The sequence below is a fragment of the Suncus etruscus genome, chromosome 11 (genome assembly GCF_024139225.1).
Source record: "Suncus etruscus isolate mSunEtr1 chromosome 11, mSunEtr1.pri.cur, whole genome shotgun sequence".
NCBI lineage: Eukaryota > Metazoa > Chordata > Mammalia > Eulipotyphla > Soricidae > Suncus > Suncus etruscus.
The window spans coordinates 57,633,919-57,652,316 of NC_064858.1; the positions used below are offsets into that span (position 1 = coordinate 57,633,919).

The window sequence follows — 18,398 nt, forward strand, 5'->3', positions numbered from 1 at the left end:
AAAAGTTTAGAAGCCTGTCTGTCCTAGGCAGAGAGCAGAAAGGAGTACAAGACAGGAAGTGGTCCTGGTTCTCTAAGCTGGTTGGGAAGCAAAGCATATGTACATGGAAGAACAAAGATGTGCTTGATTCTCAGGACAAAGTGCTCCAGTTGTGCTGAGAGAAGATAGGTCAGATGGAAAGAGCCTGACAGGTCACTTGATGAATAGATAATTTAATCTGGCCCCTGAGAAACAGGCAATGTTCTAGGGGTGACACTGGAGTCAAAGAATTCTTACCAGACCAGAGAGAAAACAAAGTTGACTAAGAGTATTTAGAAATAGCTAATGGACCTGGGGATCTGGAGCCTGGACTTTTGGCAGAGGCTTGTATTGAAAGATGGGAAATGGGGAGGGGGGGCATTGGTATAGGGAAGGTCACACTGATTGTGGGATTCATGTTGGAACTCTGAATGCCTGAAACAACTGTATTATGAACAATGTTGCAAATTGTGGTATTTAAAATTAAAAAAAATAGAATTCTTTGTGCCAGAATGGCACAGAATCTATATGATATGTACCTGAACTGTTCAATGATGACAAAAATTCCTACCTATATAATATAAATGATTTAGGGGCAAAACTACTGCAGAGAGGACAGGGTATTTGCCTTGCATGCGGCCAACCAGGTTCAATCCTTGGCATCCTATAAGGTTCCCTGACACTGCTAGGAGTAATTTCTGAGTGCAGAGCCAGGAGTAATGCCTGAGTGCCACAAGGTGTGGCCCCCAAACCAAAATAAAAAAGTAATACAAATTATTTATTAGGTGTAATTTGAAATTTGTTAATTTAACATAGATTACTTATTATGTGGCATTAACAATGGCTAAGAATATGTAACCTGTGTTCTCCATTATCCTGGCTGTATAGTCAGTTCTGGGCAAGTTATTAAACCTTATTATGCCCCAATTTTCAAAATAAGGATAATTCTACACCATAATATTTTGGTGAGAATTAAACAGTTTCTGGTATGCAATGAGACCTCAATACTTGTAACCTACCATATCCATCCACAAGGGAAGATTATATGCATCAATCAATATTGTCATAAACCATGATAATCAAAGGAATCCTTGATCCATGAGTTACTGTGATAGAAGAACTCCTGATTTTTTTTTTTTATATTGTAGAAGCCTTATTATGGCTTAATGAATTTCAAAAATTATGTCGCCAAAAGAGAGAGAAAATTAACCTCAGAGCATGGAGGGATATTAAGTGCTTAATATCTTAAACTTTTACTACTTTTAGAAATGAAACACATATTATATACAAACATGAGAATAAATAATAATGAAGTGAATACCGTTTTCTACCACTTAGTTTAAAAGGTTTGATTGAAGATGGAGGAGAAGTGGAGAACCAGGTTCAATCCTTGGAACCATATGGTCATCCTAGCACTTTAAGGAATAATCCCAGAGAACCCTAGTTAAGGCCCCCAAAATAAAAAGAAAACAAAGCACAAAAAATGTATGAGGTTGATACAGTAGATCAATTTTCCCATACCCATTCTCTACTGTTGAACAACAGAAAGTTTTCGTTGGAGAAATAATTAATCTCTCTACTGTACCAGCCCCACTCCAACCCACAATGCAGGTAGACAAAGCCAAGTGACCAATCGCTGGGCAATGTATTAAAGAAAGATGAAAACTACAATTCCAGACTGTGCCCTTTTCTTTCTCGTCCTTTCAACTGATCAGAGGTTGTGGCCACTTGTTTTTTTATTACAAAGTGAAGGGCAGCATCCCAGGGTTGGCAGACCAATAAGGGGGGAAGAAATCTATATCCCTAACTCATTGGAGATGCCAGCCATATTAGCCCTGGTCACCTAGTTAGATATTTAGTGAGGGGAAGGGGGGGGGTTTCTATTTTATTTAGGTTGCTATATTTTGGCATCCAAATGGAATTCATTACCAATACGTTAGGACCATCTATTCCATTTCCCTTACACCCCCATCAGAAACAACTTCTCCACAGAACTTCATGTATTTGTCCTTTGTAATAGCTTTGCCACATCATATTCCTAAATGCCACGTCTTGCATATTTTAAAATATATATAAGTGGAATTGTTTTGTGTGCATTTTTCTGTTATCTGCTACCCCCTCTTCCCATATTAAGCTAGTGTGATTCACTTACGTTAAAAAATGTGTAGAGCTCCTATTTGCATGTGGGAGTTCAGGATTTGATGCTGAAACTTCAAAATCCTCAAGTACGTCTGGGAATGACCCCTGAACTCTGCAACAGGATTAGGTTCAGTTTTACCAGTGTGATCTCAAAAAATCTGAAACAGAAATAAGTGTAAGTACAGGTCATTTATTTTTCACTACTCTATTAAACTTGGCAATTAAAAAATTAAATTATGAGAAAATGCATTTTATCTCTCCATTCAGTTTTGCCAGACATTTTGGTTATTTACACCTTTTGATTATCATACAGATATGCCATGAATACTCTTTCTTGTGCCTGTCTCCTGAGATATATGTGTAAACATTTCCCCAAGGATTTGTTTCTGGATCAGGATTCCGACGTTTCAGAATACATGAACCTTCCACTTGATCAGATTGCAACATTATTTTTTCCAAACACTTGTACACATTTGCTCTCCTTTGCTACTTTTTGCATTTAGGGGCCATGCCATTAAGTCTTAGCCATTGGGACCTACGTACAAGAGTTACTTAGAGGTTTTTTGTTTGTTTTGAGTCATACCTGGCAGTATTCAGTGCTTACTCTTGGCTCTACTCTCAGGGATCACTCCTAATGGTGCTTTAGAGGACCATAAGGTCATGGAAGATGGAACCCGTGTTGGCCATGTACAAGGCAAGCACCCTATCCACTGCACTATTTCGCCAGACCCGTTTAAAAAAAAACTTTTGTAAAAGTATCCAACTTCGCTGGCTCTGCTGAGTTGTAGTCCCCCCTTTCCTTTGTATTTCCTGTTTGTTGCTGCTTGAAAAGCAAATAAAATAGCTGCATCTCCAACAGCCATTCAGAACCGAGAGATGAATTTGCAAGTGCAAATCAGAGTGTGGGGGAAAGTCAGACAGCCGGAGCATTTGTTGCCTTATAGAAGCCATCGAGTTCAGAATGTCTGCCCCTAGGTTGAGGGACGCTTTTATCAGTCTCTACACAAAGTCGCATTATTTTTAGTGTTAACCTAAAAACCACTATTTAGTGCCTGAATCTTGAAGCGCCTCTGAAAGGAGCTTGTGTATGAGAATGAAGTGGGACTTGTGAGAGGGACAGAGGAGGGGCAGAGGCGCCTGGCGACCCAGCACGTGCAGAAAACGACGACAACCACCGGTCCCCATCTTTCTTCTCTGCCCCTCTCTCTCTCTCTCTCTCTCTCTCTCTCTCTCTCTCTCTCTCTCTCTCTCTCTCTCTCTCTCTCTCTCTCTCTCTCTCTGTCTCTGTCTCTCTGTCTCTGTCACACACACACACACACACACACACACACACACACACACACACACACACACACACACACACACACACCACCATCCCCGCGGGCTGTCCACACGGGCCCCTTGGGCGGGGGGCGACCAGACCAGACCCAGACTCGCCCTCGGCTGGCGGCAGGTGCGCGCGCGGCCGCGGCGGGCGGCGGGCGGCGGGGGCGGAGCGGCGCGCCCGGGCGGCCCGACGCGACCGCGACCTCGACCTCGACCCGGGCCGAGCGGCCGCGCCGGCGAAGCCCGTGTCCGCGAGCCCCGCCCCGGCGCGCGGGTCGGCCATGGCGGCGGGCGCGGGGGCCCGAGCGGGGCCGCGCGGCCTCAAGGCGTGGTGGGAGCCGCTGAGCCCCGGGCAGCTGCGGCGCCTGCGGGAGCACCGCTACTGCGCGCAGGGCGTGTCGCTGCTCGAGCCGCCGCTGCAGCGCTACTGGACCTGGCTGCTCGGCTGGGTGCCGCTCTCGCTCGCCCCCAACGCCATCACGCTGCTGGGCCTGCTCGCCAACCTGCTCGCCACGCTCGTGCTCGTCGCCCACTGCCCCACGGCCACCGAGGAGGTAGGGCCGGGGCGCCCCGGGAAAGCGCGGCCACCCCGCGCGCACACGCACGCGCACACGCACACGCTCGGCCGCCGCCGCCCCGCGCGGCCCATTCCGGCCCCGCTGCTGTCCCCGCGGTACACGCAGCGCAGCGCGGACGCCCCTACCCCAAGGTCGCCGGGGCGCACTTCTGCCACCCCCGGGTCCTTGTCCGCTGGCGGCTGCGGCCACGCGTCAAGGTCATCTTGACAGAGTTGCTTCCTCTCCCCTCTTGGATGGTTCTCCTGGTAAAAGCAGGATTTGCAGAGAGGAGAATCATTTACTATTATCATACAAGTCTGCGGCTTTGGTTAGCAGGGTGGTCTCTGGTCAGCATAGGAAGAGGAATGTTCGCTTTGTTTGGGCCTGTGCGCCTTAGAAAGTGAAGCAGAGGGGGGCCTCCCTGCTCAGGACAGAGCCTCAGAACGCACATCACGGTCTACTCTTCCCTATCCCCGCTATGCCCCATGTGTGCAACATTGCTGTTTTCTCTTTGCCCTCCAAGGAATAAGATTCCCAGTAAACTCCTACTTGTGGAGAACTAAGCTGAGTGAAGTTGATTAGGGAGTTGGTGCAATGAAAAATAGTGTTTGTCCTCCGTGAATCTATAGAGGGGAAATATATTTGACTGCAGGCCTTCTCTGTGGACAGTTGCTACGTGGAAGTGATTTGTAAAGGAGCGCCTCTTTGGGCTTTTTCCTCAGTCAAAGCAGTCCTCACAAAGGTGAAAATTCCAAACGATTCTGAATGTGAACTCAAAAAAAGCTGGCATTTGTGGATTTCAAGCATGAAGTGTCTGGTTTTTTATTCAAGGGATCTATTGAAAGGAATCAGTCGCTTGGAAAAATCTCAGTCTAGATTTTAAAAGACTTCTCTTAAAAAAAAAATCCCAGGGTAGGAGTCAGAGCGATATTACCGCAGGTAGGGTGTTTGTCTTGTCACTGACCCGGGTTTGATCCCCAGCATCTCAGATGGCACCTCCAGCCCACCAGGAATGATTCCTGAACACAGAGCCAGGAAGTAACCCCTGAGCACTGCTGGGTGTGTATTCCCAGGATACCAGTTTGACATAGTCCCAGCAACAAAATGAAAATGCTGACCCCCCTACCACCATATCTCCTAACATGATTAAAGGATATGGCAGCATAAATTCAGTTGAATGATCAACCCAGATCATCCCGAGATTTTTCTCATCACCAGAAAAGTTGCACAGATAAGTTGTTTTAAAGGAGGTGGATGTAATCACACATTCATCCTTTCAACCAGCCCTTGAACTCCAAGTGGTGCCAAGATAAACAAACCATCATCATAGCATAAATCAAGACTATGCTCCCTCTAATGCAGATACACGTAACAGTGGTATGACCATCACTATAGTGGAAGCAGAGAGCTTCCATCTTCATGGACGATGGAGCCCTGGCTGTCATCATACAAGAAATAGTCATGATGGGAAGTGGTGGTCTTCACCTTAGAGTTGTCACAAGAATAGTTTGATAGAAATTGTTCCAGATCCTTTTGGTTTTGTTGAAGTGTTTATAAGGAGAAAGTTGAAAAGTTGCTACTTTCCTGATAATTATTTAAAAACCTGTAGCTAAAGTAAAAATTACAAGAGGGGCCGGAGAGATAGCATGGAGGTAAGGCTTTTGCCTTACATGCAGAAGGATGGCAGTTCGAATCCCGAGATCCCATATGGTCCCCGAGCCTGCCAGGAATGATTTCTGAGCATAGAGCCAGGAGTAACCCCTGAGCGCTGCCAGGTGTAACCCAAAAACAAAAACAACAACAACAACAAAAAATTACAAGAACTATGATGCCAGTTTTGCTACATTTGATACCCTTTACCTCAGAGTTTTATGATGAGAAAAGTTATTTATGCAAAAGAAAGTTCCACAGTTTTTAGTCATTTTTGACAGTTGAGGAAGGGATATATACTTATGGATTGATTTATTATTCTAAAGAAAATATGTTAGCTACCTGTTACTTTTTGTATTACAAGTTGTTCATAGTTTAAAATGGCTCAGTATTCTGGTAGGTTGTTATGGAGTTCACTTAATCACACTGAAACCATCTTTAGGCAAGAAAGCAAGGATTTTTAATTATTTAATGTCTAGATGACAACAAATAGGCAATCACCTGAAATTAGTGTCCAAATCGGTGTTATAGAGAAATTATAGGGAAAGATCTTGGCAACAAACATATCACACATGGGGACATTATCAGAAAGCAGTCAATCAAGAAACTTCATTTTTTGCTTTTCTCCTCTTTGTCCCCCATGAAAAGCAAAAAATGGAGTTTCTTGATTGACTGCTTTCTGATAATACATGGAGGTATATTGAGGTGGAATGGAAGAACAACATGGGACTGAGAAGGCCTGGGAGTCTTGTTGCTGGGAATTTTTGTATGGATACATTCTGTTTTAGGTTCTACATAGACATTTATTAATGCACTAGTTGCTTCTGTGGCCCTGTTCCCTTTTCTACTTAGGTAACAAGTTAGTCTGGGTCCTGGTTTTTGTTTGTTTGTTTGTTTGTTTGTTTGTTTTTAAAGCCACACCAGCGTGCTCAGGGGTTACTCCTGGTTTTGCATTCAGAATCACACCTGTGGACTCAAGGGACCATTTGGGATGCTGGTGATCAAATTTGGATCAACTGTGTAAGGCAGGTGCCCTCCTTGCTGTACTATCTCTCAGATCTTCTGTCCTGAATCATAATCACGATTTATGGCCCATTCATTTCTACCCAATCTCTAGAGAATGGGTCACTCAGAGGTCCTGCCTCTTAGTTACTTGCTTAGCAATCAACCTGTTTATGCTCTTAATTTTTCCACTGCATTCACAAAGTGGTGATTTAGATCAACAATGCATTAGTTACAGTACTGCAAACCATAGTGCTAAAAGGGAAAAAGAAAGAGAGTGAAAGAATAGGGGGAGGTTGGTTTATGAAGCTCTTCTCACTCCAACTTTAAACGTTGATTGATTGATTGGTTTTTGGGCCACACCCAGCGGTGCTCAGGGGTTACTTCTCGCTCTGCACTCAGAAATTGGATGCCAGAATCAAACTGGGTCCCTCCTAGGTTGGCTGCATGCAAGGCAATCGCCCTATTGTTGTGCTATCTCTCAGGCCTCTCACTCCAACTTTAAAATATTTAGCATTTTCAAAGTGCCCAGGACATGCTTACCATGCTATATTATATTATGGAAATTGTATGGGTCACATATTTTTTAGACTTTTAAAATAATTTTGTCTTAAACATTTTGTTTTAAAATTTTTAAATGTTGTGAGATCTGTTTACAGAATTTCCCAGAGTGGGGCCCAGAATGAGACAATAACTCGTGTGAGAAGTGAAATCTGAAAGTGGGGAAGTGGGGTCTGATATGACTCCACTTCACCATCTTATGTGTTTTTGGTTTTTTTTTTTTTTTTTTTTTTGGGTCACACCTGGCAGCGCTCAGAGGTTACTCCTGGCTCTAGGCTCAGAAATTGCTTCTGGCAGGCTCAGGGGACCATATGGGATGCCAGGATTCGAACCACCGTCCTTCTGCATGAAAGGCAAACGCCATACCTCCATGCTATCTCTCCAGCCTCCACCATCTTATGTTTTCTGTTATGTAAAATAGAAAAATAACACCTATGACCTCATTTCACTAGGATTCATTGAGGAGTAAATGCAGTTGAATGTAGAGAATTATAGTTTGTTCATACATTAAAGATTATTATGGGGCCAGAGAGATAGAAAAACGGTAGGGCGTTTGCCTTGATGCTGCCAATCCAGGATGAACAGTGCTTCAAATCCCGCATCCCATATGGTCCCCTAGCCTGCCAGGAGTAACTCCTGAGTGCCGCCAGGTATGGCCCAGAAACAAACAAACAAAAGATTATTACTTTAAAATAATTGCTGTTGGAACAGGAGAGATAGTACTGCGGGCAATGTGCTTGCCTTGCATGTGGCTAATCCTCACTTGATCCTTGGCACCTCATATAGTCCGTGAATACTATGCAGTTTGACCCCTGAGTGCAGAGCCAAAAATAAATCTTGAGCATTACCAGTTTGACTTAAAATAAAGTAAAAAGGGAGCCTGAGTGATAGCACAGCAGAAGGGCCTTTGCCTTGCATGTGCCTGACCCAGGACAGACCTGGGTTCGATACCTGGTGTCCCATATGGTCCCTTTAAGCCAGGAGTGATTTCTGTATAGCCAGGAGTAACCCCTGAGCATCACTGGGTGTGGCCCCAAAACAAACAGTCATTTTTTTAAATGTACTAAAAACACATTACAATTTATTTTAGGTATTTGTTGTATTTTTTCCTGGAGGGGAGGTACATACAGCAGGGAATACTCCTGCAAACAGTGCTCAGTAGCCACTCCCAGTGGTGTTTGAGGAACCAGGTGGTACTGGGGATCAAATACTGGCATCTCACATGCAAAAAAAAAATGTGCTCCTACCATTTATACATCTTGGTGACTAATTTAGATTTTATATCTGTTTTGTTTTGATTTTCTTTCTTTTTTGCCCTGCCCCTGTTTTGATTTTTATTTTAGGACCACACCCAGCAGTATTTGGGAGTTACTTCCAGCTCAGTGTTCATCATACCATAACAGTGTTGTGCGTACTGGGTGATACTAGACATCAAATATGGGTCTCCTATATATTGTACATGAGCGCCAACCTTTTTTGCCATCTCCCTAGCTCAAATTAGTTTTTATTAGACTTGGATTTGTCCACCAGCTTTTGGGCATTCTATCACTTGACAGTTAAATTGTGAGTTTTTCAATATTATTAATATGAGATCCATTTTGTTGAGCACTTAAGAAGAGCAAAACATAAGTGCAATAAATGCAAGAGGTTTTAGTCAGGGCTAATAAAGAGAGGCCTGTTGGGAAATGTAAAATTATGATCAATTTGTTGTTAAATATGATTGATTTAAGCTTAGTCACAAATTTTGTAAAGGTGTGGTTAGGTTCTGAGGCAATTAAAATCAAAAGAGAAGGTTTAAGGGTTGGAGAGATAGCACAGCAGGTGCAAGGCACTTGCACTTGAGTGGTTCTTGAGCACAGAGCGAGGAGTAAGCCCAGAGCATCTCTGGATGTGGCCCACAAGCAAACAATCAAAAGGTTTGTGCCAATTCTTTGAAACTAGCAAATGACCCCTCTGGTGAATCTTAGTAAATGCTCTGTGCAAGGGGCTTCCCTACTGCTCAGGAACTAGGGACTAGTGTCCACGGGTGGCCCCAGGGATCACTGAATTACTTCCCCAGTTAGGAAGAGAGAGACCAACATGTGTGTCCTATGTTCCCTGGGGAGGGATAGTAAGCAGAAACTGAGTTCTGCTAGAGTTTAAGTGAGGCCTCTGGGAAGGAACTGATCTACTAAAATGAGTATCAACTCCCAGCCTCAAGAAGTAAAGGCAGTAGGGGCAGGTCAAGGACTGGAGCACAGTGCCTGTCTGCCCCTTGTAGTACAGGCCCCTCACTTCTGTGCTCGGGGGGAGTGGTGCTCCTTGGCCATATCTACCTTAGCCCTAGCCCTGTCACAGTGGAACTGCCGCTTGCTTCCTGCAGGTAAGGTGGAAACAGCTGCCCTGCAGCATTTGTCCTGCTGTTTGATGACTTTCCTACTCTTAGTTCCAAGGAGTGGCTAATTCCTTTGGAGCTCTGGATAAGAGCTGAATGAAACATGGCCTTGGCTTCTGGGAAACACCAAGAGCTTTTAACCTGCCCCTGGGTTGGGGCTTATGGCTCAGAACACTTGTGATCGTACAGAGCAGTCAGGACAGCAGCCTGTACAATTGATCTGGGCAAGAGATCTAGTGCCTGGAAGCTTCTTTGTGCTCCTCCAGTTCCCCTACACTTAGGCATTTCACAGAACTTCAGTATGTTCTAAGAAGAGTTTCTATTTTTTGTTTGTTCATTTGTTTGTTTGTTTTTCAGCCACACCTGGTGATGCTCAGGGATTACTCCTGGCTATGTGCTCAGAAACCGTTCCTGGCTTGGGGGACCATATGGGATGCCAGGGGATGGAACCAAGGTCCGTCCTAGGCCAGCCCCTTTATTCTTTCTATTTTTTTCTAAGAAGAGTTTCAAAGGCAGTGAAGGAAGGGGTTGAAGACAGATTAATACAGGGCAGCACGTGGTTAGGACCCCGCCAGGTACAGACGGGGCAGGGCCTAAGTAGCATCCCCTAAGCCCCTCACATTGAACTCCTGATCCAGACTGCCAAAATTATCAGGGTCTTCTTGAGCACTGCCAGTGAGCCCCACTTCTACCAAAATTTAAAATGAGATTAGCTCAGGGATAGAATACTGGTTTCGAGGGAAGCTATCCATGAAATATCCAAGTTTGTCTATAGTATCACCTGCAAGCAATCCTCTACCATGGAAGACCCTACCACTGCTCAGACATCAACCTGCTGAAAAGAGACTTCCCTTAACACTGAGAAGATTTAACAACAACAACGACCTGCTTACAGGACAGGGCTCTCTGCATTGCTCTTTGTGAGGTGAAATGAGAGGACGCTCCGCACCATTCTGACTGCAATGTAGGATATGCAGATTCCAGGATCTTTAATACAGAAACATGATACCAACAACAGAGACTGTGTGAAAAATAAAAGTGTGTTGGCACTACAGAGAATGTCTTGGATTGGACGATCAAGCTTGCCTGGAGCCTAGAGTTGGTCTTATGCCAGGAAATTCAGGGGTAGGGTCTCTTTGTATTTAGGCCAAGGTTATTCCTTTCCATGCCCCTCATATTTTGGTGGGCCTATGCAAACAACAATTGCCACTCTAACACCGTTTTACTGTGCTCCTTTGACTCTAATCCTTAAAAAAAAAAACCACTTAAACTTTTGAGGTTAACTTAAACTAATATGTATGTACATGGAAATGTAAAAAAAAATACTATGCCTCTAATGTTTAAGGAATTACATAAGTTTTATGGCTTTAGATTGCCTTGTGTGCTGCTAAGAAATATTATAATGTATTACAATCTGGGGACTTGAGGGACAAAGTAATTGTACATGGATTCTGTTTTATTTATCTTAATGTTCTTTGGCTGAAAGTTCAAAATTAAGATATCAGCAAGGGGACTTCTGAGAATTATGTTATGGGTGATTGTCCTTCCACTCTAACTTTATCTTGTCCTCTTTCTCTGCATCTTTTTTCTCATAATTAAAAATAAAAATTAAAAAAAAAAGAATACTGGTTTTTGTGTGAAAAGAGGGAATGGGAACAGTATTTCCACAAAATAAAGAAAGAAAGGAGGTGTTACCCTTTAAATACACAGCTACCGAGGCAGCCAGGAAGCTGAAACAAGGTGTGTGTGCTGGATTCCCAGTGCCTAGTCTTTGGCTTTCTGCCCTGGTCATCCATTTTATTCCTGGAACAATGTGGGAAGAAACCTGATAGTCAGCTGCAAGTCTCTCTGTTAGGGCCCTCCTGAACCCAGAGCTTTTTCTTTCTTATTGGGGAGTTGGCGGTGGTCTCCCAGATGATGTTCAAGGAGTCCTCTGGGGTCCCACTGCTGAATCTTGGTCAGTTGAGCCATTGATTCGGTGAAAGATCTGAGGCTGTGGTGGGGTGATGGCCTGTGGTGCTGGGGATCCTTCTGGCCACCCCTACAATATTCAGGTGTGCACCCTGATTGCTGAGTTCTTTTTCTCCAAGAACAGTTGCTCTATGAGCTAGTTTAGGTCTCTTGAGTATTTAATTTACTTCTCAGTGAGCTTGACTATGGTTGTTGATCCTGAGGCCAAAGAAATAGTTTCAAAGGGCTTAGCACCTGGTCTGTATGCAGGAGGCCTGAGTTCTACCCAGCACAGAGCCCAGAATAGCTCCAGAGCATGGCTGGGTGTGACTCAACACCCTGCTCCCAGCCAAAGCCAAAAAACAATAGTAGGTGAAAGAAGTGAACTTCAGAGGAACTAAATGGCCATAATTTAATTTCTACTTACTAGTTATTATTGCCACAGTAAATTTTTAATAGTTATCATGTTTATATTTGTTAAGACTGTAGCTTATATTATTATCCTAAAGATTATTTGAATAATTTTTAATTTATTTAAAGAAAATATATCACATAGTTGACACAATTGATTATAACATATTTACATAATACACTGTGATTTGCAATTTTGCAATTATAAATTCCCTCCCATGATGGAGGGAAATGTACACTCTGGTGGGAGATGTGGGAGTGGAACGTGTGTGCATGAAACCTTTATCTTCAGTTGAGTCATTGAAGATACCTCTAGAGCAGGGGTCTCAAACTCAATTTACCTGGGGGCCGCAGGAAGCAAAGTCAGGGTGATCCTTGAGTGCAAAGTCAGTAGTAAGCCTTGAACATTGTGAGGTGTGACCCAAATAACTAAAACAAAACAAAACAAAAGATTCCTCTAGGGCAGAGCCACAAAATGTTGTACGGAGGGCCGCAAACGGCCCACGGGTCACGAGTTTGAGACCCCTGCTCTAGAGTCAGTGACATGAAAAAGTTCTTCCTGTGTTTTTCTCAGTATGATTAACAGGCTCAAGTCTAATATCAAGGTCTTTAATCCATTTCAAATTGACTTTGGTGCATGATGATGAGATAGGGACCTGGGTTTGTGTTCTTTAAACATGTGACTGACCAGTTTTCCCAACACCTTTTGTTGAAGAGGCTTTCCTTGTTCCACTTCATGTTCTTCACTACTGTGTTGGAGATAAACTTGTAACTGTAAGCCTGAGAATCTTTGTGCTCTAATTCTAGGATCACACTATTTTAATGATTACGATAACCTTATAATATCAAATTAGGAAAAGAACTTTCACCCTAGGATTGCTTTGGCTATTCAAGAGGTTTTATAACTCCATAACAATTTCAGAAGTATTTGATCTCTAAAGTAATACAATCTTAATAAAAATGTCATGGGGGGGGGGGCGGAGAGATAGCACAGCAGCGTTTGCCTTGCAAGCAGCTGACCCAAGACCTAAGGTGGTTGGTTCGAATCCCGGTGTCCCATATGGTCCCCCGAGCCTGCCAGGAGCCATTTCTGAACGTTGAGCCAGGAGGAACCCCTGAGCGCTGCCAGGTGTGGCCCAAACCCCCCCCCCCAAAATGTCATGGGCACCTTATTCCTGGATCTGTGCTGAGGCATCACTCTTGGTGGCATTCTGGGGACCATAGTGATGTCAGGGATTGAACTCAGGTCAGCCTTGTGCAAGCAGGCACCTTACCACCACCCTACCACCCTACTATTGCTCCGGCCTTGTCATGAGTATTTTTATAGGTGCCACATTTAATCTGTATAATGCTTTGGGGTTGTCCTTTTGTTTGTTTGCTTTTGTTTGGTTTAGGGGTCATTTCCAACAGTGCTCATGGCTTACTCCTGGCTCTTGGCTCAAGGTGGGACTTGGGGGGGGGGGCATATGGGATGCCAGGGTTTGAATCCTTTGATATTATTTGGGCCCTAAGGATTGTTATTTTTACTCTATTAATCCTTCCAATCTTTGAGTAAGGAATGTATTTTCATTTCCTTGAATTTTCTTTAATTTCTTTTACTAGTTATCATTTTCTTTTTATGTTTTCACCTCCTTTATTATTCCCAGTTATATAACTTATAACTTTCTGAGGCGCAATTGTTTTGCGTGTGTGTGTGTGTGTGTGTGTGTGTGTGTGTGTGTGTGTGTGTGTGGTTTTTGGGTCACACCCGGCAGGGCTCAGGGGAAACTCCTGGCTCCATGCTCAGAAATTGTTCCTGGCAGGCACGGGGCACCATATGGGAAGCCGGATTCGAACTGATGACCTTCTGCATGAAAGGCAAACCCTTACTTCCATGCTATCTCTCCGGCCCCTGAGGCACAATTGTTAAAGGGATAGTGGATTTTGTATTTGTTTAGCTTCTCTATTATTTTGTTTGCATATAGGAATACCGTGGATTTCAATGTGTTGATTTTGTAACCTGCTATTTTATTGTTTGTAGGAGATTTTGGGGGGTTGAATATGTAGGATTTTCTTAGTATCACATCTTCAAATAGTGAAAAAGTCTCATCTCTTGAATGATCATTAAGAGGGCCACACAGGTAGAACAGGAGGTAAAACACTAGCTATCCATTGTGGCTGCCTCAACCATGACCCTGTTTTGAATCCCCAGCACCCCACGATCCTTGAGCACCATAGTGAGCCTTGAGTAGCCAGCTGTCATGGCCAATGTGAACCCAGAACAAAAGCAAACCAAGTAAATGGCAGTTACCTGAAAAATTGGCTCCTTCAACTGGGAAAGAGTGATACAGATGACTTCCTTCTCTTAGTTCTATCAGATCTTCACTTCCTTAACTGTGGAAGATTATGTCAGAATTATAATTTTAACTTGCTGCTGCCCCTGTGAAATCTGATACAAGGTCAGTATCCACAGCATAGAAACAGACACTGTTTGAAAGCCACAAGTACCATTATTTGGTAGTTTCTGTTATTGATATGCTGGATGCAGCAGAAAGCCTATATATTTTCAAAGGCTACTTTAGCCATGGAAAATTGTAGAGAGCGTTTTCCCCCCCTCCCCCCCATGGGAAAAGCTGTAGAAAAGAGCCAGGAGGCAGATGTGTGGCTGCCCATTGATTTCCCTGTGAAGCCAAAATGGAGGTAGAACAGGAGTCTTATTGGTGGTGCCTGGAGGAAGTGGCACAGGAGTGTTTTCCTGAATGGGTGAGGGGAGTATTGAGAAGGTTACAGTCTAAGAGAACCAGATAATAGAGAACAAACTGAGAAAGAGTATTTTGTGGGAGAAATGGAGCTAAGAGCTGGGTGATTGAGAAGAAACACTTATCAGTGGGCAAATTTTATACCTGTGTGCTTGATGTCTAGTTCGGGAGGAACAAGCCCTTGAGGCCCTGGGCACAAATATTTCTGTGACACAAATGGAGAATTCACTTTACACCAAGTGATCCCCCTTGTTAATTTACTGATCTTTCTTCTGCAGTGACACATATGTGGTCTCAACATTCATTCTGATATTTTTTCATTTATAGAGGTTTCACTTAAGTTTTTTTTTCTTTTATTCTCTTGAACATAGGATTTTTGTTTTGTTTTGTTTTGTTTGGTCCACACCTGTTTGACGATCAAGGGTTACTCCTGGCTATGCGCTCGGAAATCGCTCCTGGATGGGAGGGGGGACCATATGGGGCGCTGGGAGATTGAACTGTGGTCCGTCCTAGGCTAGTGCTTGTAAGACAGATGCCTTACCTCTAGCCCAAACATAGGATATTTTTAAAAACATCTAATGTTTGGTGATTTAGCTTAGCACAGAGCACATTCTTCTCTGTATGAGGCTTCTAATTCTATCTTTGCATTGAAACAAAAGCAAACCAAAGATGAAGAGTCTGATTGTGTTGACTGATCTTTTTTTTTTTTTTTTTTTTTTTTTTTTTTTTGGTTTTTTGGGCCACACCCGGCGGTGCTCAGGGGTTACTCCTGGCTGTCTGCTCAGAAATAGCTCCTGGCAGGCACGGGGGACCATATGGGACACCGGGATTCGAACCAACCACCTTTGGTCCTGGATCGGCTGCTTGCAAGGCAAACACCGCTGTGCTATCTCTCCGGGCCCTGTGTTGACTGATCTTACCCTTGGTTATCAATCATATTTAATTACTACTTTGGTCGAGTGGTAATTTTGATAGGGTACAAAGTACTGCCAGTTTAATTTTTTTTTTTTTTGGCATCCCTTTAAGAAGTTGAACTTTCTGTTGCCTACCATTGTTACCAGTAATTAACAGGATCCTTTTGAGCAGGGGTGGCGAACAGGATTTTTACCCTCACTCAAAATGGCAAAATGCAATATGTGTTTAATATGTTATTGTTAAAATTATATGCTTTTGTGTGAGTGTTTGTCTGTTTTGGCAGGTCACTGCGTGGTGTGGCTCTCAGACTCTCACAGTTTAAAATTTTGGCTCTTTGTGTCAAACTTGTTCACCACCCCTGCTTTTGAGGCTGGATTTTAGTCCCTGAAGAAGCTTATAGTATGATTAATTTTCTCCACTACTAAGGTAGTACATCTTTCAGTACTCTACTATTGCTGTATTCTGTGTGGGCCCCAAGAATTGTGTGGCAGGGTCAATGATATAGCTCAGCAGAACACTTGCCATCTTTGTGTCCCTGATTGCTCTCTCTCTCTCTCTCTCTCTCTCTCTCTCTCTCTCTCTCTCTCTCTCTCTCTCTCTCTCTCTCTCTCTCACACACACACACACACACACACACACACACACACACACACACACACACACATGCTCGAAAAAGACAAAATGTCATTGGCTGGGGTTCCTATTTTGTGGGATTTTTACATTTCAGGCCACAGCCAGACCTTCTCAGGAGCTGCTGCTGGCTCTGTGATCTGGTTACTTCTTGGTATTGTTCAGGACCAAGCAATGCTGAGGTTCAAACCTGGGTATTCATCTTGCAAAGTATACACACCAATGCTTTGGGTTATTTTTCTAGCTGGATCTCCTATTTGCATATGTGAGGCCTGGATTTGAGTCCTGGCACTCCATAATCTGTCAAACACACCAAGAATGACTCCCAAGAATTGCTGTGTATGACACACAGTGAAGAATTATGAACTTTCCAGAGCTCTTTTCCTTGGCCTTGACCAATAGTTTTGTTTCATCCAGACATAGATTCTCAGGCAGTTTTAAGGGTCGCCATATATATATATATATATATATATATATTTATTTATTTTTTACAACTTTTAGTTCTCATTCTCCCATGCTCAATTCCACCAATTCTGTTGTCTCCACCTTTTTGAATTCTGCTTCACATTTTATCAGCACATCAGAAGGTTGAACTGGCTTTCATTTCATCTTAAATTTGGGATCCCAAGCAGTGCTCAGGAAGCCCAGGGGCCCCTCCCTGAGATTCTCATCCAGCTGAGCCAGCAGTTCACTGTGAGGGCCTGAAGGACAACATGTTGTTTTGCAGTACTAGTCTTGAAATACTAGGGATACCCAGGACCACACACAGTGATGCTCTGAAGACCATGTAGTTCCAGGAATGGAACAGAGCTCAGTCATATGCAAGGCAAGCAATTTAACTCCTCTACCATCTCCCTAGCTTGTCAAGGTCTTTTATTTCATAGTAGAGCCTGAGAGTTAATTTCAAATGTGGTGCCATAAATGAGTGGAATATTAAAGGAGTTGTGGATTAAGACACAATCCAAGTCCTAAACTGGGTACTATCTTTTAACTTTGTGCTTCTCACAGTACCACCTTCTGCAGTCCTTTGTGCTGGCTTTTACAATGGAAACTCACTCAGTGTCACTAACAGCCTTTTATATTTACATTTGTTTTCAGGCACCATACTGGACATACCTGTTATGTGCTCTAGGACTCTTTATCTACCAGTCACTGGATGCAATTGATGGAAAACAGGCCAGAAGAATAAATGCTTGCTCTCCTTTAGGGGAACTCTTTGACCATGGTTGTGATTCACTTTCCACAGGTAAAATAATGAAGGTTTTTTTTCTTTTTTTTTTTAATGATGCCTTAAAAACTAAAGTATGGGATCAGAAATGTAGCTCAGTGATAGAGTACATGCGTTACATGCATGAGACCTTGGTTCATGCCCTAGCACAAGAACAAAGCAAAGATAAACACAAATTTGATTAGGATTAGAACTCAGTGAATAGAACTGAGATTCAATTTCTGAACTGATTTCAATTTCTGGCACTTCAAATTCATTAGTTTAATGATCTAAAGTTTTGACAGATGTTTTTGGACAGTTGTACATACATTTGGGTGTAATTCTGTACCGTGCATTTAAAGTATTTCAGAGCCATAGAGAGCTCAAGGGTGTGCTTGGCATGTAGGAGGCACTTTTGATCTAGTGACTGTATAGTCCTTGAGCATTGATGGGCTCAACACCTGAGTACATAGCTGGGAGCAGCCCTTGAGAACCATCCTGAGTGGCCCAAAAACTTAAAAAAAAAAAAAAAAAAAAAGAGGGGCCAGAGCTATAGCCCTAACAATAGGGCATTTGCCTAGCCCATGGCTGACCCAGGATGGACCTAGGTTTGATCTCCGGCATCCCATATAGTACCCCCCAAGCCAGGAGCAATTTCTGAGTGCATAGCCAGGAGTAATCCCTGAGTGTCACCGGGTGTGGTCCAAAAGCCAATAACAACAACAAAAAGAGTGAGAAAAAACATGTTCAAGCATTGTTTTTGCTTAGTGTAATTTAATCACAAGAGTTTGATCTTGAAAACACTGCTTTTGGGTGGGTGGGGTGTTTTTATTGTATTTTTTTGGTCCATACCCAGCAACATTTAGAGACTGCTTCTAGCTCTGTCCTAGGAGTCTTCCCCAGGGTGCTCAGGGAACAAT

General features: G+C 43.3%; 1 protein-coding gene across 1 annotated transcript in view; it reads left to right on the plus strand.

The window, feature by feature from the left end:
• Positions 1–3,764: 3,764 nt before the first annotated feature.
• CHPT1 (choline phosphotransferase 1) overlaps positions 3,765–18,398 on the plus strand; it is a 30,286-nt gene continuing 15,652 nt past the window's right edge. Inside the window, exons 1-2 of the mRNA XM_049782835.1 lie at positions 3,765–4,037; positions 17,370–17,517. Coding sequence (XP_049638792.1) covers positions 3,765–4,037; positions 17,370–17,517 — 421 coding nt within the window. The remainder of the gene's footprint in view (positions 4,038–17,369; positions 17,518–18,398) is intronic.